Below are 21,575 nucleotides of genomic sequence, written 5' to 3' on the forward strand. Positions count from 1 at the left end.
TAAAATGTTATGTGAATGAAAATTGTAGTAAGTATTATTGCTCATGTACTAAATGGAAACAAAGAGAAAACATTTGAAGGTAAACTGAGCTAGGTTCTATTTCTATTTCACAAAAAGCCTAAATTTCAATTAGATAAGTTATAATGCAAAGATAAATGTTATATTAAGATCAGGGAGGGATTTTGGAAGTCACTTAGTCTAAGCCATTCCTGACTAATACATGACTCTATAACACATATGGACATACAAAATATCCTTGTAATAGTTCCAGTTTTCTTAAATTGTACTGACCAATTTTTGGTAGCTAAATAGTATAGGAGAAAAAATGCTGAACCTGGAGTCAAGAGAACCCAAATTCAAATTCAGTCTCAGACACTGAATTGTGTCACTTAGTTCTGTTTACCTCATTATACTCATCTGTAAAATGAACTGGAGAAGGAAATGGCAAAATACTCTAGTATATTATTCAAGAATACCCCAAATAAGGTCACAAACAATTGGATGTGGTTAAAACAACTCACCAAAGGAAAAAAAAAGACTAATTTTGATTATAGCTTGAAATGGTTAATAATACTAACCAATTATATTACTCATTTCAACAGAGATTCAGAATTAGCAGAGCTAAAACTAAAAATTACTGAGATTAGTGCAGTTCCTATGTTTGATAAATGAAGAAATGAATATCTAGTTTGTACATTTCTTTTACTCTTAGCTTCCTCTTTTATTCCTTTTGATTCTTTTGTAGTGCCTTTACTTTTGAAAGAGAAAGTAGGTAAAAATGGATGAAACTCAAGCCATTCAACCGTCTGGTTTAAAAAAGATAGCTCGATCATTTTAACATATATTATTTTTAAAATACAAGAGATAGGGGGCAGCTAGGTGGCACAGTGGATAGAGCACCAGCCCTGAATTCAGGAAAAATCTGGTCTCAGACACTTAACACTTTCTATCTGTGTGAACCTGGGCAAGTCACTTAACCCCAGCCTCAGGGAAAAAAAAATACAAAAGATATATCAAAATGGAATCATTATATATATATATATACACACACACACACACATATATATATATATATGTACTAAATATATGTTGTATAACCGATTATATGGTACACTATTAACCACATTTTCATCATATCTACAGCAAACTAACTGATATTCAAAACTTCAACACTGATGCCTTGCCAGAGTCTTTAATAATCAATATTTTACTGAATCTATCGGAGAGTTAAAGCACATTTTATTGTTCTTAAGAAAGTCACAATCTGTTTAAAACCTGCCCTCTATAGGCCATAGGGTTACATAGGGTTACTATAGGCCATATATGTATATGTTATTTATTTATTTATTAGGGGTTTTAATTAATTAATTTTTAATATACAATGCTTTATAAATCATATTAGGAGACAAAAATCAGAACAAAAGGAAAAAACCACTAGAGAGGATAAACAAAAACAAAAAAAAACAAAAAACAAAAAAGAAGTGAACATAGGCTGTGTTGATTTACATTCAATCTCAATAGTTATTTTTCTGGAGATGGCATTTTCTGACCAAAGTGTGTGTTTTGGGATTGCTTTGGATCACTGAAGCATTGAGAAGAATCAAGTCTTTCATAATTGATTATTGCATGTTCTTGCTATTATTGTGTATAATGTATTCCTGGTTCTTCTTGTTTTGCTTAGCATCGGTTCATATAAATCTTTTCAGGTCTTTCTAAAATCACCTTGTTCATAATTTTTAATAGAACAATAATATTTCATTACCTTCATATACCACAGCTTATTCAGCCATTCCCCAGTTGATGGACATCTACTCATTTTTCCAATTCTTTGTTACCGTAAAAAGAGCTACTACAAAGATTTTTGCACATGTGGTTCCTATTCCCTCCTTTATGATTTACTTGGCATAATCACAGTATCCCAGTAATGGTACTGCTGGGTCAAAGGGTATGCACAGTTTGATAGTCCTTTGGGCATAGTTACAATCCAGAATGGTTGGATCATTTCACAACTCCACCAACAATGCATTAGTGTCCCAGTTTTTCCATACCTTTCCAACATTTGTCATTATATTTTCCTGTCATCTTAGTTAATCTGAGAGGTATGAAGTAGTATCTCATAGTTGTTTTAATTTGCATTTCTCTAATCAATAGTTATTTAGAGCATTTTTTAATATGACTTTAGATGGCTTTAATTTCGTCATCTGAAAATTGTCTGTTCACATCTTTTGACCATTTATCAGTTGGGGAATGACTTGTATTCTTATACATTTGGCACAGTTCTTTATGTATTTTAGAAATTAGACCTTTATTAGAAACATTGGCTGTAAAGAATTTTTTCCAGCTTTGTACTTCCCTTTTAATCTTGTTTCTGTTGGTTTTGCTTATGCAAACACTTCAATATAATGCAATAAAATTTGTCCCATTTTGCTTTTCATAATGTTCTCTAGTTCTTTTTTGGTCATAAATTCCTCCCTTCTCCAAAGATCTGATAAGTACATCTATTTACAAGAACAAAATGGTATTAATTCAGTAAATAAATGAACTCAAGCTAACATGCTAAAAAGTAGTATTTGGAATAGGAATTACAAAATATAGATTCCTTTGGAAAAAGAAGGAAAATGTGAGACTGATTTGACTGAAGGCTGTAGTGCTTTTGGTCATAAGTATAACAAAAAAGAAGAAATACCTTACTATTCTCTTCTACTTCCCCCAATCTGACTGGAAGTAGGAAAAATCCAGAGATAAGTGTTGGCTTGAAGATCCTTCAGTGTAATTTTATCTGATACTTCTCAAATTAGTCAAAGGTAAATTTAGATAAAAAGCATTAGCTAAATCATTAGGTTAGGTGCCTACTAAGACATCCTGAGTTAGAAGGAGTAGGCTATAATATGATAACTTATCAGGAAAAATTCAGGAAACAGAGAAGTACTAATGTTCTCAGGCCACTAAAAGTCCAAACATCTACTTTATCCATCGCCAAAGCTGATAGCAGCTTCGGAGCTCAGGTGGATCTTGAAATTCTCAAAAGTTACAATGTTAAATATGAATATGATGGCGGTTTCTGACCATGGAGAAAAGGAGAGAATTGATGAGACTGTTAAGATAGCTCAGAGTACACCAAGGTTAAGCTCTACAAAACTAACTATTCATATTTTCATCAAAGATCTTTATGTTTCTTTAAAAACTATTATTCCAATTTTTTTCAATCTGTTTCAGATATCTACTAAGTATTATCTGTGTAATGTGAAGCTTTGTCGCTAAGAAAATGTTCAATTGCTAAAAAGTTTGGCTTTGTCTATGTTCTACAAACTGAATTTATGGAACTAAATGGCTAGCAAGTCTGAAGAAATCAAAGTAAGTGAGACTGCCCTCTGGTGGTGGATCCCTAGAACTTCAGCAACATGATCCCTGGGGCTTAGAAAGCATAATTGTTAACTTCACAAAGTAACAGATAATACTATCATTTTAATTTAACGTCTTGAAAAGTGGCAATCTATGTGTAGTATATTTAGTATCTGATAGCTGGAATGCCTAATAAGACCTCATTTTTTTTCAATCATGATATGGATATATACATAATATATGTGTATATATATATAATGTGGCTGAACATAGACATAAGCAAATATATATATATATATATATATATATATATATATATATATATATATGTACGAATAAAACTAAGTCTTATATAGGTACAATTTTCATATACTCCAACTACATTAATTATGGTCTACAGAAAAACTATTGGGAATATATAAATAATCCTTTGTGGTTGATATAATTTGTTGCTGTTCAATTACTTCATGAATCCAATTAGAATTATCTTTGCAAAGATATTGTAGTGATTTGCCATTTCTTTCTACAGCTCATGCATATGATACATAATTGAGATAAATAGGACTAAAATGTGTCCAGGATCACATAGTTAGTAAGTAACTGAAATGTCCAGAATTGAACTCTAGATTCAATGAATTATCAATTCAATGAATTGAATGTGCAGTCTTGCTGCCATCTTGATGCTCTTATAAACATAAAGGTAATGCTTAAAGAAGCCATGAAGAGAGAGGAAAATGTGTAAGGTAAAAATTTTTAAGGTGCAAAGAATGTTTGGGTGAAACAGCAAATTACAGACACAATCAATAATTTCACTCAGGATAATGACAACGATGTGATATCATACCAAAATGTGTGGAATGCAGCCAAAGTGGTAATAAGGGGAATTTTATATCTTTAGAGGCTTACTTAGAGAAAGAAAAGATCAATGAATTGGGCTTGCAACTTAAAAAGCTAGAAAAAGACCAAATTTAAAACCCCCAACCAAACACTAAACTTGAAATTTTAAAATTAAAAGGAGAAATTAATAATATTGAAAGTAAAAAAAATTATTGAACTAATAAATAAAACTAAGGGTTGGTTCCTTTGGTAAATCTGATCAGAAAAAGGAAAGAGGAAAATCAAATTATTAGTCTTAAAAATGAAAAAGGAGAACTTTCCACCAAAGGAAATTAGATGAAGTAATAAGGAGTTACTTTGCCCAACTTTATGCCAATAAATTTGACAATCTAAGTGAAATGGATGACTATTTCCAAAAATATAAACTTCCCTGATTAATAGAGGAGAAAGTAAATTGCTTAAATAGTCCCATTTCAGAAAAAAGAAATAGAATGAGCTATTAATCAACTTCCTAAGAAAAATTCCCCAGGACCAGATGGATTTACATGTGAATTTTACCATTTAAAGAACATTTAGCTCCAATGCTATATAAACTATTTAGAAAAATAGGGAATGAAGGAGTCCTACCAAATTCCTTTTATGACACAGACATGGTACTGATAACTAAACCAGGTAGGCTGAAAACAGAGAAATTATAGACCAATATACATAATGAATATTAATGCTAAAATCTTATATAAGATATAAGATATTAGCAAAAAGACTACAGAAAATCATCCCCAGGATAATATATCATGATCAAGTAGGATTTATACCAGGAATGCAGGGCTGGTTCAATATTAAGAAAACTATCAGTGTAATTGGCCATATTAATAACCAAAGTAACAAAAACCATATGATCATCTCAATAGATGCAGAAAAAGCATTTGATAAAATCCAACATCCATTCCTATTAAAAACACTTGAGAGTATAGGAATAAATGGACTTTTCCTTAAAATAATCAGTAGCATCTATTTCAAACCATCAGTAAGTATCATATGTAATGGGGATAAACTGGAACCATTCCCAATAAGATCAGGAGTGAAACAAGGTTGTCCACTATCACCAATACTATTCAATATTATATTAGAAATGCTAGCTTTGGCAATAAGAGTTGAGAAAGAGATTAAAGGAATTAGAATAGGTAAAGAGGAAACCAAATTATCACTCTTTGCTGATGATATGATGGTATACTTAGAGAACCCCAGAGATTCTACTAAAAAGCTATTAGAAATAATCCACATCTTTAGCAAAGTTGCAGGATACAAAATAAACCCACATAAGTCATCAGCATTCTTATATATCACTAACAAAATCCAACAGTTAGAGTTACAAAGAGAAATTCCATTTAAAGTAACTACAGATAGTATAAAATATTTAGGAATCTATCTTCCAAGGAAAATCAGAAACTATATGAGCAAAACTACAAAACACTCTCCACACAAATTAAGTCAGATCTAACCAATTGGAAAAAATATTGAATGCTCTTGGATAGAGCAAGCAAATATAATAAAGATGACAATATTACCTAAACTAACCTATTTATTTAGTGCTATACCAATCAGACTTCCAAAAAATTATTTTAATGACCTAGAAAAAAATCACAACAAAGTTCATATGGAAAAACAAAAGGTCAAGAATTTCAAGGGAATTAATTTTAAAAAAAAACAAAAAAAAAATGAAGTACCAGATCTAAAATTATATTATAAAGCAACAGTTACCAAAACCATTTGGTATTGGCTAAGAAATAGAATAATTGATCAGTGGAACAGGTTAGCTTCAAAGGAGAAAGCAGTCAATAACATTAATAATCTAGTGTTTGACAAACAAATTTGACAAACCCCCAAATCCCAGATTTTGGGATAAGAACTCACTCTTTGACAAAAATTGCTGGGAAAATTGGAAATTAGTATGGCAGAACTAGGCATTGACCCACACTTAACACTGTACACCAAGATAAGGTCAAAATGGGTTCATGACCTAGACATAATATATTTCCAAAATATATAGAGAATTGACTCTAATTTACAAGAAATCAAGCCATTCTCCAATTGATAAATGGTAAAGGATATGAACAGACAATTCTCAGGCGAAGAAATTGAAACTATTTCTAGCCATATGAAAAGATGCTCCAAGTCATTATTAATCAGAGAAATACAAATTAAGACAACTCTGAGATACCACTACACACCTGTCAGATTGGCTAGAATGACAGGGAAAGATAATGCGCAATGTTGGAGGGGATGTGGGAAAACAGGAATACTGATGCTACATTGTTGGTGGAATTATGAATACATCCAGCCATTCTGGAGAATGATTTGGAACTATGCCCAAAAAGTTATCAAACCCTTTGACCCAGCAGTGTCACAATTGGGCTTATATCCCAAAGAGATTTTTAAAGAAGGGAAAGGGACCTGCATGTGCAAGAATGTTTGTGGCAGCCCTCTTTGTAGTGGCCAGAAACTGGAAACTAAGGGGATGTCCATCATTTGGAGAATGGTTGAATAAATTGTGGCATACGTATATTATGGAATATTACTGTTTTGTAAGTAACATGCTATCTGTTGCTGAACTGATGCTGAATGAAATGAGCAGGACCAGGAGATCATTATATATTTCAACAACAATACTATATGATGATCAATTCTGATGGATGTGGCCCTCTTCAATAAATAGATGAACCAAATCAGCTCCAATAGAGCAGTAATGAACTGAACCAGCCACACCCAGAGAAAGAACTCTGGGAGATGACTGTGAACCACTCACTACATAGAATTCCCAGTCCCTCTACCTTTGTCCATCTGCATTTTTGATTTCCTTCACAGGCTAATGGTATACTATTTCAAAGTCCAATTCTTTCTGAACAGCAATATGACTGTTTGGACACGTATACTGATATTGTATTTAATATATACTTTAACATATTTAACATGTATTGGTCAACCTGCCATCTGGGGGAAGGGGTGGGGGGAAAGGAAGGGAAAAATTGGAACAAAAGGTTTGGCGACTGTCAATGCTGTAAAATTACCCATGTATATAATTTGTAAAAAAAAAAAAAAAAAACTATATTAAAAATATTTTAAGGTGGAATTATGATCTACTTAGAGAATAAACATTTTCCTTAATTATCACATTTATGGAATGAAATACCTCTTACAAAAGCACTAATAAAATTAAGTGCTCACCTCTTTCTGTATTAGGTACTCCCAGATCAACAGTTGGAATTGAACTCTCTGAATAATCACTGTAATATTCAATAAGACTTGCCTGACTTTCCCAAGTCTGCTTTACAATAGGTACTGCGGAGGAAAAGTTAGAGAGAAAAAGAGATTACAATAGTATGCTTAAATGTGTAGGCAGCAGAAGCAACTCAGAATTTTAGCACCTATAAGGCAGTAAGATGGCCACTTGTCCTTAAGATGTCCTAGTACTATGAGCTTGTTTGTTACCTTGAGAAAAACTTATCATTGAATGGGATGACAGGACATGATTAAAATCCACTTCCTGATCAACATGTTCAAAACCTCTCTGGGCAATAAGTTCTGCCTTTATGATGATAAATGCATTTACTTCCCTATATGAAATCCTAGTCCAATTACATCACAGTGTCATATGTAAAGCTCAAATTTAAATTAATCTTTTTCTTCCCCACAAAAAATGTTAATTTAAAATCTACTTTTTAAGCCATCATTTTTAGCACAGCTTTAAAAAATTGTTATGTTGTTTTAAGCTAATCTTAGTGTTTTCTTCTGAGATTATCCTTAAGTATTCTGTATATATCTTGTTTTTACAGAGTTGCTTGCATATTGCTTCCCCCATCAGACAGCAAGAGAACAGAGACTTATTTTTGTTGTTGCTTTTCCTTGTACATCTAAGGCTTAATATGGTATCTGGCACATAGTAAATATTTAATAAATATTTTTTGATTGGTGGAACTCTCAAATGTCCATATCTAGCACTCATCTTTTTTTTTTTTTTTTTTCATTTTTAAATTCCAGTGCTTTATCACCAACTGCCTGCTGGACATCTCTTGCGTAAGCACCTCAAACTCAATCTCTCCAAAATGGAACTCATTATCTTTTCCCCTAAAAATTGTCTTGAGGGGCAGCTAGGTGGCACAATGGATAGAACACCAGCCTTGAATTCAGGAGGACCTGAGTTCAAATTTAATCTCAGACACTTAACATTTCCTAGCTGTGTGACCCTGGGCAAGTTACTTAACCCCAGCCTCAGGAAAAAAAAAAAAGGAAAAAAAAAGTTGTCTTGATTCCTTGATTCCTGATTTCTCTATTTTGGTTGAAGACACTACCATCCTTTTCAAATTTGCAAACCTGCAGATCTTCAAACCTCTAAATCTGCAATTTTATCGTGGTTCTCAAAGCTTCCCTTTCCAATCCCCCTTTTCCCATCCCATTTAATCAGTTGACAATCTTGCTGGTTTTGCTTTCACAACATCTCTTGCAGTTATCTCCTTCTACTCACAACATGGTAACTTTGATTCATTCATTAATTCTCTCTCTCTCTCTCTCTCTCTCTCTCTCTCTCTCTCTCTCTCTCTCTCTCTCTCTTTGCGTCTCTTTTGTCTCTCCTCTCTGTCTGTATCTCTATCTCTGTCTCTGTGTGTCTCTATCTTCCCCCCTCTGTCCCCACCCCACCCCTCTCTCTCTCTCTCTCTCTCTCTCTCTCTCTCTCTCACACACACACACACACACACACACACACACACACACACAGTCTAAATCATTTACCTTTTCCCTTCAGTCTTTCTCCTGGGAATTTATTCTCCATATAGCTGTCAAACTGATGTTTCTGAAGCTCAAAACTATGTTACTCCCTTCTTCAAAACACTCCAGAGGTTCCCTAACATCTGGGACAAAATGCAGATCCTCTGTTTGGCATTTAAAGTTCTTCACAGTCTGGTTTTGACTTATTTTTCCAGGCTGATTACACATCACTCCCTCTCACATATTATGTCAGACTTTTGCCCCATATGTGACTTTCCATTTCCTATACCTGTGCTTTGCATCTCTCATAACCAGAATATTATCCCTTCTTAACTCCAACAACTGATTGACTCAACTGCCAAGAAATTTTTAGGTTCCAACAATTCTTGAATTCCCTTCAAGGCTTACCTCAGATATCACCTCACTTAATTCCCCTATTTTGAATGCTCCCTCGCCCCCAAATTATTTCATACTTACCTTGCATATATTTTGCAATTGCTTATTTGCTTAAATGTTATTTCCAGTGGAAAGTAAATTCCTTGCAGACAGGGACTGTTTTGTAATTGCCTTTGTATCTCAAGCTCCTAGTATAGGGCCTGGCACATAGTATCTTTTAAAAAATGCTTGTTGAATCAATGAATGAATTAATATTAAAGTGCTCAATCCTAAAATGCTAAAGTAATCTTCATGCCAGATATGGTCTTATGATTTTTCCATAGTCACAGAAGATATAGTACACACATGTTTTTACTTTAGTAAGAGGTATATTAAATTAAAGACAAGATAGGGTTGCCATGAAAATCTTCATTTTATTCTCACCTTCCAAAACCCTGTACAATTAAAATCTTAACCAGGACACTGAATTGGCAGATTATTTTTGCATATAATAAAGAAAATGACTTACCATAAAATAGGGCTCTCAGGAGCATGCAGTCACTATATGTTCACACTCTTGGGTAAGATATCCTCCATTGTATAACACTGGAAGAAGCTGTGAGGAAAAGTCAAGAATTTCCCTCAGTCTTCAACATGTGTTCTTGAAAGGTGTACAAATTGTGCATTCATTTTCCTTGGCCTTTAGCCTTCAGTTCCTTTTTGCTCTGATAACTAATCAGGATGGGTAACTCTCCACCAATGAGCAGATTCAAATAAAACTGAAATAAAAATCAAGGTTGACTTTCCTCCCTAAACACCTACATCCAACTACATTCTCCCTGCTGGAGTTTTAAATAGTAGGTAACAATATCTTAGGACAGTTCTCTTTCTCAGATCCCCTTTTTTTTTGCTTAAAATAGGAATTATTAAATGCCAGAAAGGCTAGAAATTAGTAACATCCTGCAAGAGGAATGATTTTCCTTCTACAATACATGAAATAAGAAGTCTTCCAATTTAGCCAAATTTTTAAAGGTGTGAACAATTATCATTAGTATCATTAAAGTATCATTAATGCTCTTGGCTAGAGAACTGTATTTATCAGATTACCTGATCACTGTATTTCTAAAGGACTGAATGTTGAAAAAAAAAATTTACAGTTATAGATTTCACTTTCAATCAATTCAATTTAACTTGATTAAATTCAGCAATTAAGTGATATCATGCTAGTGTTTGTCATTTCACACATCAAGATATCAAATTAAGAGGGAGTGCCTCTTCAGAAATATTAGTTTACAACAAAATAACTAAAAGTAAAAGCAATTAAGAAGGTTAAAAAATACTTCTATTGTGAAAAAGCTCAACTATATAAATTACTTATATTTTCCATGTGAATTTAGAGGCTCCTTAACCAAAGGAGCAAAACAGTATTCTGAGGTATACAACATGCATATTTATCCTTGTATGCTTCACTGCAAAAATGATTTAAGCCAAATATGGAAATAATCCTCAGATGTACTATATAGCTGCCCTGCAATCAATTATAGCCTTTGGATCTACTGAGGAAGAAATTATTATGTTAATTATATATGATGTTAAGTCTCTTTGCATTTGCCTGCCTACTTAAAAATGATTGGCATTTTCTCAATGGGATATACATGTGTTTATACAGTATACACTATATATACATGTATGTATATATGTATATGTCTATGTGGGTATGATATATATGTGCATTTTATAAATATGTATGTGTATATGTGTGTGTATAATATATAAGAATACACACTAAATATGGGTAATAAATTCATGGAAGTGATTAAAATCATTTTGCCCCACTGATTGAAAGTGACATCTCCAATTAATTTGTATCTTCAACCACTGCAGAATCCATAGGGAATACTCAAGAACTAGCTTTCATCTGCAATTATTAATCTAATTACTTCTTCTAACAAGGAAATTGTCTTCCACCTGGGTTCCTTGTAACCCAACTTTATATACCTATTTAAGACCCACACACTATACTGTTCATTACCTGCCTACCTATCAAATTGTTCAATCAAAGAGAGAAAAGTAGAGAGGGGAAAATGCTAATGTTTGTTTCAGTAGATTGATGTGGATTTTACTCTGTGATGCAAAATCTCAGTGGTAAAGCTACCTACCTTTTCCTAATTTAAAAGAGAACAAAGTATTTATTTATTTATTTAAGAAATCAAGAAGCTGTGAAAAGGAACTGAAGGCTGAATAAGTAGCAATTTTGCCTCTTTAATTAGATGGGAGACAGCAGGAAGATGGCACATCACAACCCACCATTTAATGAGCAACAACAGCGGCTGCTACCAGATACTTGAGACATGCACATGATCTGCATAAAAAAAGCTAAGGTAAAGAAGATTCTTAAAATTTTCTCACAGCTCCCATTACACAATGGAAAACATTGCACCCAAGAGCAATGAATCAAGCTGAATAAAAACTCCACTCGTTTTCCTTATTTAAAATAGTATTTTGCAGCATTTAATGCTATTTGTTATCCTTATACAGGTTTAAAAAGTCTGTTTAAAAGCCTTACCCCTGCTCAGAACTTAATAGAAATGCTGCTATATAGATGGAGTAGATATGGATTTTCTAAGCTAAGTTAAAAAGTATGTGTCGATAAAAATTTGATATTTTAAGCAGAGGTACAGAGTATCACAGATAGAGAGTTCAAATAGGCTGGTTGCATCAAAGTTACTTTTCCTTCGTATTGAGAATCTCCACAACATTTTTTCTTCTGAACACTGGCCTTCCTCCTTTATTGCTAGTTTACCTCAGGAAGTAAAAAGTGAATTCCATTTATGTCATTTTGTGTTCCCTTCATGTCCATTTATGTGTTAAATAAATCAAATTAATACATTAAAGACAAGAATGGAATTTTTTTGAGAGCAGTTTAATTTATCCTTACAAGTTGTTAATATTTTATATATTCATCAATGATAGTTTTATTGCCAGAAAATGTGTATTGAAAGAGAATACTAGTGCCTCTTTGATTAGGGAACAGAGTAAATTGAACTGAAATCTTACACCAGATATTTATTTACTGTCTGACCCTGGGAAAGTCTGTCTGACTTAGTTCCTGATCTGAAAATGGAGATAAACAACAATACTCTTCCCAGAATTGTTGTGAAGAGCAAATGAAATGGTACTTGTGAAGTATCTTGCAAAACTTAAGGAACTATATAAATGCTAATTATCATCACCATTACATAAATATTATTTAACATATAATATTGAAACTATAATAAGTAAACCAATCGCTACTCCATAATCTTGTGCCTACTCCCCTAAAGTTGGATGGGGGAGAGGAATTGATCATTCTTATAGTTTCTCTCTCCTCTGCTCCTTGGCCATTCTGTGTTTATCAGCATTTCCATCACAGTATATGCAAGGGCAGAATAAAGCAATGACATTCAAGATCTAATTTTTCTGCTTAGGAGCATATAATTAGAATTGGAAAAGGAATCACCTAATTCAAATCCCATATTTTTAGATAAGGAAACTGAGATTTAAGGAAGGTAGTGATTTATCCGTGCTCACACAGGTAGTAAGCAATGGAAATGTGATATAAACCAGATCCTCTGACTATAGAGTTGGTATTCTTTCAAATTTAGCATGCTATTTATTCATAGCTCCTTGTTACTAATCATTAATTTGTTCAGTCATTTCATTCATGTCTGATTCTTTGTAAACCCATTTGGATTTTTTTTTTTTTTGGCAAAGATAATGGAGTGAGATTTGCCATTTTCTTTCCCAGCTCATTTTACAGATGAGAAACCTGAGGCAAAGAGAGTTAATATACTTGCCCAGGGTCACACAGAAATAAGTGTCCGAGGACAGACTGGAACTCAGAAAGATGAGTATTCCTGACTACAGATGCAGTACTCTATTCATTTTGCCACCTACCTGCCCATTAATAATTAATAACACTACCAAAATAGATGGCAAGAAAAGGAAACCAAATATCCCTAACCTAAGCTGAAATTGTATTTGAGGGGTTTTTTGTGTTTTTTTATTTCATTCTCTCTTCCTTAATTTAGAAAATAAAGAGTTGGCTTTTCTGAGCTTCTAAATGCTGGCTTTCTAAAGCTGATCTTAAAGAGAGAATGTTCTCATCATCAATGCCATTAAATAGTATTAAATGTGTATGTAAATGCACATTGTACTGCTCTGTATCATATTTCTTGTGGTATCATAGACATAGAGTTGGAAATAACCCCAGTGTCTACCTAATCCAGCCTCCCATTTTATAGACAGGAAAACTGAGAGATGAAATGACTTGTCCACAGTGATACAGGTCTCCAGTGACAGAGACCTGTGTGAAGCCAGGCACTATGACTCCAAAGCCAACGGCCTTTCCACAATGGTGCTCTCTCTTAGTTCTTCACGGCAATAGCACTCTCTTTATTCCCCACAGCAATAGCTCATGATCTTTATGAAGAAAACATGGCACTTCTCCGATGGTAAAGGACTGGAAACACCAAAGCTTATAACAAAATTCAAGGGTCATAGGAAAATTAAAAATTCTCTCACACTGGAATGTTTCTTTGAACAAAAAAAAATGTATCACATTCAAATGAGTTTTGCAACAGACTTGAACAGAAATTCAACCAGGTTTCAGAATAATCACAAATGTTTACTATTCTCTGTGATTAGAGCCAAGTAGTTAATAGAAATCAACATATTCGGTTGCTTTAGGAGCTGAAATGTTTGTCTATTCAATTCCCATAATCATAGCATTACACATTATTAGAAGTGTTGATTAGGTTAGAGTACTCCCTTTATAAATGAAGTGCCAGCATTCCAGAAAAATTAAGTGATTTCTTTAGGATCACAGAGCATATCTTTGGCAGAAGCAGGACTAGAATCCAGGTCCCTGAATCCCATGTAAATTTTCTTTCCATTTTGTCACACTCTTCCTGCTTTTATATTCTTTTATTTAATAACCACTTTTTTTAAAAAATAAAATCATCTTCAAGCTAAAAGTGAGGTTATTTTTGGTTTTTGTGAAATAGGGTTCCTGTCTTTCACTGCGTCATTTTTCAATATTCCACTCACAAAATGCCATCTAATTTCAAGCTGTATTATGTCATTTCTTATCCCCTTTATCCAGTCATCCAGAAATTTCTGATGATGCTTAAATAGACAAAGGCAAAAGTACGTGTACAGGCAGGATACACTCTTAGCTTCTAGGAGGAAACATTTTTGAATCTTCTTTTTTAAAAGCTTACATTAATAATGTCTTAAATGTTATTATGGCTTTACAATGAAATGTAACACTGATAACCTGCCAACAAAATGTTGCATATTATAACAGATATATGGATTCATCTTAATTTTGCTAGTCTAAGACTTATTTTAGGTTCTTTTTTATTAAGAATTATGATTCTATGCACGTTTAACATATATTGGATTACTTGCTATCTAGGGGGAAGGGAGGAGAAAAATTTGGAACACAAGGTTTTTCAAGAGTGAATGTTTAAAATTATCTTTGGATGTATTTTGAAAATAAAAAGCTATTTTTTTAAATTATGGTTCTAAAAGGATTTTGAGTGTGGCAAAAGCTTTCCCCCTCACCTGACTTTGTAAGACAGAATAATCAGGGGAAGGAGATATGAGGCTTCAAAAAAAGCCATGGGACTGTCATTTTCTGCTCAGTACATGTATTGGTCTGTCCAAACCTTCTTTAGCCTGGCATCTAGACAGCCAGCATAATGTGGGAAGAGGGATCTATTGCAATGAAGCCAGATCCAGCAGTCTGCACTTCCATTTCTAATTCAGCTGGAGCTTAAGACAGAGTGCTGGACTTGAAATCAGAAAGACCTAGGGTTCTAGCCTGCCTCTGATATTAGCTGTGTGACCCTGGGCTGATCACTTAGCTAAACCTCAGTTCCTTCATCTATTAAATGGAGGTGGGGGTCCCTACTTCACAGTATTATATTGAAAATCAAATGAGATAATATATGTAATCTACAAACATTAATATGCTACACAGATGTGAGCTATCATTATTATGCTGTTGTCACTGTTTTCAATACTCAGAGAAAAATTAATCTGTCAATATTATTAAGTACCTACTATGTGCCAGGCACTGGAAATACAAAGACAAAGGCAAAAATGAAATAATCCCTGCCCTCACGGAGCTTACATTCTCTAGGTGGAGATAACATATATACATATAAGCATAAACAAAATAAATGCAAGGTGATTTTCCAGGGGGAGACATTAGAAACTTGGGGTGGGGATCAATCAAAAAGAAGCCTCTTATATAAGGAAGGATAGGATGATGGATTTAGATCTAGAAGGGAGTTTGGAGGCTATCTTATCCAGCCCCCTCATTTTAAAGATATGAAAACTGAGGCCCAGACAGGAACTTATCCAAGATCGCAGACAATAAATAGCAAGGTTAGGATTAGAAACTAACTTATTTGATTCCAAGTCCAATGCCTTTAACATTGTTTGTCATAATGTCATGTTGCCCATCTCAAGAGCACTCCTTGGCAGTACAACAAAAAACCTGTATTTTCCAAAAGTCTTCTCTATTCTAGACTTAGTCAATAGAACTCTTTTGCTTTATAAAGTATCTTCCTTTCTCATCTTTTTTATCTCTATTTCACTTACTAATAATACAGTTATTATAAATGTTTTCTTTACATTATCCCACGAAATATTCTCTAAACTTTCCAGTTTATGAATAAAAATGGGGTTTAACAAGCATTTAAAGGAGTTATGAATTCATATTTTGATTTCATATGAATTCATATTCACAAAGTTTAACATTTTTTTAGTTTACTTATCACAATGAGAAATACTGTTTAATGTAGATTTTTCACTGGTTGCCCCCTTTGTTTCTGTCTAATTCTTGTGCTTGTGCCCTTATAAAAAGAGGAGCACATTTACAAAATTCAATAAAAACAAATGATTCAGAACATACTTCTGTCATCATGAAACTTCTTGCATGTTTTTACAGCAACAAAAACAGCCATCTCCTTCACTGGATTTCCCTATGAGGCAATAAGAAAAAAAATTTCATACATTGATAATTTGAAGTGTTTCTTTTAAAAGTATATTATAAAATCAAGCATCAGCTATCCCAAAGCGCATAAAAAGTGACTTTTTATGTAACTGAACCCAATCCTGCTCCCCAATTAAGTTTAGGGAAAGAATGGAGGACATCATTTTAATAACAATTAAAGTAGCTCTTTTCTCATTTTTAATGAACAGGATGGAGTATGCCTAGAAACAGGATCCACTTACTAGAACATATTTTAATTAGGAACATATTTACAAACCTATTGTCAATAAAATTAATTTAACTGTTTAAATGTAAGTCTGTAGTCAGAAGAGTTAGAATAGGAGACTGGAGGATGGAATAAGAGAATAATAGAGAATGGAAAATAAGATAAAGAAGACCTGGACTCTTGTTCCAGCTCCATGCTAGCTGGTAGCAGAACCTTTAGAAATGTATTTAGTCTCTATATGGGCCCCATTTCTTTATCTCTTACAAATATGTGATTTGGACAATGTTTATTGATTATGATAATAGCATCTAATACTGTTATGGTATTCTGAAATTTGCAAAGTACTTTACACATATTATTTCATTCGGTCTTCATACTAAATCGAAGCAGACACCAAGCCACATTTCCAAACTTCCTCATTTAGAAATATTAACAATTCATTTTTAAATGAGTCTAGTCTGAACTTTTTGGACAAATGTGATAGAGAAACCTCATCAGCCTTTGTTTAACTATCAATTCCAAAACAATGTCATGTTCCCTTCTTTCTAATTAACTCAAGTAGGTTGTTGTTCAGCAAGTTTTAGTCGTGTCTCACTCTTCATGACTCCATTTGAAGTTTTCTTAGAGTCTATCATTTCCTTTTCTAGCTCATTTTACAGATGAGGAAACTGAGGCAAATAGGATTAAATTACTGCCCAGGGTTACACAGTTAGTAGTCAAAGTAGTCAAAGAGAAATGACATTATTCTCCTCAGCTGTGCCAAAACTTAAATAACTATTGTTCTTATTGTTAAATTGTTAAATGAAATGATACCAAAATTCTAGATGAGTTCTTGTTTGGTATTGATTGTAAAGCATTCCTTGTTCAAGATCTTATAAATTGGAATTTCAAAATTACTTGTGTTAAGAGAAACATCCAAGGGAATGAGGTGAGTGTAAGTTTGAACATTTTTCTCTCTAGGCAAAAAAAAAAAATATTAAGAATAATCATAAATTAAATTCTTGTCTTTGTTAGATTTATGTATATAATACAGAATAGAGAATTTTCTTCCCCACCTTTTAGGCAGTACTATGCCAAAAAGAGGTTAAATGAATTGCCCTTAGACATGCAGGTGGAGTCTGAAGAGATTTTATACTCATATTTTTCTGGTTCCAAGTTCATCATTCTATTCTGACTATTATCTTAAGGTCTGTTCCACTCTCAAATATGGAATCTAGTTTTGAGCACATTTGATTTTAAGGGCAGATATTCTGAATTTGTTAGCAAGGACCATCCTCTATAGATGATTTTTTGGTTGTTGTTGCCTTTCAGAAGGCCAGTTTTCCACCAGAAACAGAATCCTACTTATAGTTAAGGAAATGCTTAATATCATGAAAAACACATGAGTTCAAGTACCTTCCTTAAGTAGCAATATAGTATTCATTGTGCACCTGTATCAAGGTGCTAAATGTGTATATGGTGGATGTTTACATTTTATTCCTTCTAGAAGGAAAGATGTGAAAGAAGGACTCTTCTGTTAATAAGACATCACTAATACAAAGAATTTGAGATTTTGGATGGGGGACTCTTGGTGTTAGAACTTTACCAATTAGGATCACAGTCTATCTACTAGTTAGTAGGAAAATCTTAAGGCATACAAAAGTTCAGCAAATTTTTCGAAGTCATAAGGTAACCTTATGATTACTAGGTTTCGGAGGAGTGCCTGGATCCCTAATTTTCCTGATTCTATCCACTGTGGCCTGCTGCCTTTTTGAAAGAAGAGGAAGAAGAATATCTTTTATATGATGATATAGACACAAAGTACTATTCATAATTTCCATGCCTACTCTCCATATCCAACTGAGCTTCCACTCTGCTTACAGATTTATTTTCTTTATTTTTGGATATGGTCATGTCATTCTAGTCTAAAGTTAAATCCTTCAACATCTCCTAATTGCCCACCAAATAAAGTTTTTACATTCAAAACTATTCATATTCAAGAGACATTTAATAAATGCTTGAATTGAATATTGAAATGAAATGTTTCATTTGATAATAATAATAGTTCAATATATTTTAATATAATGTTATGGTTTACAAAATATATTTTTTCACAAATGTAACTATACAAGAAAAATCCTTATTTTATAGATGAAGACACTGAGGCTCAGAGTAATTAAGTGATTTGCTCAAGGTCATGCAGCAGATCTAGGGCTTCCATTGAAATCTTTTGACCCCAAATCTAGTGTCCTTCTTCCCACCAATTTATAACAAGTGCTCAATAAGTTTTAGTTGACATTAATGATAAGACATAGAATCTGCTCATTTGTTCACCATCAGTGAATAATTACTAGGACTCATTGAATCTATAGTGTTGTCAAAGGTGCCAAAACAGCATGAAGCACACTCAATAAATTTAATATATAAGGTAATTTTACCTATGGTACTCACACAAAGAGGTAGAAAAGTATGAAACATCGTAGCACAACTAGAAGTCTTAGAAGAGCTCATATCATCTGTGCAAAATTCAGGCACTGAGGTAAGATGTGGTCCATTGCCTTTGTCCCAAATGTAGAGAGCAATCTATTGTAAAACAGATGATTGGCAGTGATTCCAGGAAGATATTAACAATACATAAAGTTAAAAAAGGACATAAAGAACAATTATCTTGACATTGGTCAAGAGACCAATTATACTTGGTTATATTATTTGTTAATTACATTATGGTTATGTCTTCTCAGTAAACCAGAATTCTGAGTACTAAAGGATTCCCAAATAGATACATGAGTTTTGTAAGGCCATAAAACTCCCATCAAAACACAGTAAGGATATATACAAGAAATTCATTAGCCACAGACTTCAACAAAAAACCTAACATCTTCCCCCAAGCTACCTTCTCTTTAAAAGAAAATTGCATTTATTGGCAATCTCAATTATTTGCAATCAAAAAGAGGAAGCAGTAGCTCATGTTCCCTTTCACCACTACATTCAACACTTATTTTGCTTTCATTTTCTTCATTAAGGAAAAATCTTTAAAGTTGAGAACTATATAACAATTTGAACCTCAAAATAATCAAGGAAATAGAAAAGGAGAGAGAGAGAGAGACAGACAGACAGAGATAGAGACGAGACAGAGAGAGAAGAAGGAAGAGGAGGAGGAGGAAGAAGAAGAGGAAGAGGAAGAGGAAGAAGAAGAGGAGGAAGAAGGACTAGCTGTCTTTCATGAGATCAAGTTACCAGGTCAGGATAAACTTTTTCCTAAGACATTAAAAAAAAAAAACAAAACATATAGATATGACTGTTGAGTCACCATTACTGGTATTTGAAAAATATTAGGAGAATGAATGAGATAAATACTCAAATTCTGGAGCCTGGATTCTGTCATCTATCTTTTTTGAAAAAAGATAAAGTGAGTTCTTCAAACAAGGCCAGTAGGCTTGACTTTGATTACTAGTGGAAGTTTAGAGCATAATCTTAAAGGGAGGGATTGGTAACCCATAGAAAGGGAGTGAGTGCCCACTAAGAAGCATGAGTCATCAAAGACACACTATACTAATACCCTGCGCTTTCTTGAGAGTGTTATTAAACAGGTTAGGCAGAGTATATGTAATAGGCATGTAGAGTACATACAGATGGGTTTCCCTACAGCATTTTACCAAGTTTCTCATGATGGAGAAATGAAGTCAGAATTCTGAATTATATAGGACCTTCAAAAGCATCAATGAATGGATAGATAACCAGATGAGGGATATTTCTAATGAAGTACCCTAGGGTTAACCCTGACTTTGAGAACAAGTTGGAAGAATTGCAAACCCTAATTAAGATGAAATTTGCTAGGTATAAATGTTCTGCCATATATTTGGATTCAATAATAAAAACCAGCATTTATGTTCAGTCATTTTTTCAGTATTATCTGACTCTGTGGATCCATTTGATGTTTTCTTGGCAAAGATACTGGGATAGTCGGCCATTTCCTTCTCCAGTTCATTTAACAGATGAGAAAACTGAGGCAAAGAAAATTAAGTGACTTGGACAAGCACATAGCTATTAAGTGTCTTATGCTAAATTTGGACCCAGGTCTTCCTGACTCTAGGTCCAGCGTTTATTCACTGTGCCACCTAGTTAGCCTAAAATTTGCTTTAAAAATAACTGTGTTGTTTTATCCTCTCAACCATTCTTTGGTTTTAGGTACTATCCTCATGCCCATTTTGTGGAGGAGGAAACTAAAACAGCTTTAACAATTTGCCCATTATAAAATGAGTAATAAGTATTTGAGGCTAGATTCTAATAGCTATTCCAGACTCCAGTCTAGCACTCCAACCATTATATCACCTAGCTGCCTGATGGAACCAATGCAGGATGAGACATTGCTAGATGTTTTAAACTGGCCCAGTTGTGCTAGGGATTATTGCACCTCTAAAACAGTGAGTTCCTAGCTTTCAAGCTGTAAAGGACCTGAGAGTAGTGCGAGAGAGAATAGGATAAGTATTTAATTTGGGTTTTTTTTGTTTGTTTGTTTTTTTCATTTTCATTTTTTTTTTAATTTGGGGGATAAGTATTTTTTAATAGTATTAAGTATGTGCCAGTCATTGTGCAGAATACTTCTTACATATATTATCTCATCTGATCATCAACCTTAGAGATCATCTAATCGACCCCTTCTTCTTACAGAAGAAGATTAGAAAAGTAAAGGGACTTTCCCCCAAAGCCAAGATTAAAATCTGGGTCCTCTGGATCCACATCCTATGTTTTTTCCCACAGTATCTTCTTACTTTCCTTTTCAGGCGTGGTTTGTGCTAAATGACTTCTGAGACTCCTCACAACTGCCATAGTGTGTACGTTTAAGATTGTAATTAAAAGTCTGCCTTAAGATAGTAGCCTGCATGAATAGTAAAACAAAATGCTGAATAAATAATAATCTAAAGTCAGCCAGAAGTCCAAGACTGAGTGGGTGAGCTCAGTAAAAATGAGTACAAGTTTCTCTTGAGCAGAATTGAATATATGATC

At 33.5% G+C, this 21,575-nt stretch overlaps 1 protein-coding gene across 2 annotated transcripts in view; it reads right to left on the minus strand.

Annotated features, from left to right (window-relative positions):
* Positions 1 to 21,575, minus strand: part of B3GLCT (beta 3-glucosyltransferase) — a 135,984-nt gene that overhangs the window by 19,707 nt on the left and 94,702 nt on the right. For both annotated transcript variants that reach the window (XM_074303538.1, XM_074303539.1), the window contains exons 9-11: positions 19,020 to 19,151; positions 16,283 to 16,352; positions 7,405 to 7,518 (exon numbers count right to left, since the gene is read on the minus strand). In XM_074303538.1, coding sequence (XP_074159639.1) covers positions 7,405 to 7,518; positions 16,283 to 16,352; positions 19,020 to 19,151 — 316 coding nt within the window. The remainder of the gene's footprint in view (positions 1 to 7,404; positions 7,519 to 16,282; positions 16,353 to 19,019; positions 19,152 to 21,575) is intronic.

This window comes from Sminthopsis crassicaudata, chromosome 3 (assembly GCF_048593235.1).
Source record: "Sminthopsis crassicaudata isolate SCR6 chromosome 3, ASM4859323v1, whole genome shotgun sequence".
In the NCBI taxonomy this organism is placed as follows: domain Eukaryota; kingdom Metazoa; phylum Chordata; class Mammalia; order Dasyuromorphia; family Dasyuridae; genus Sminthopsis; species Sminthopsis crassicaudata.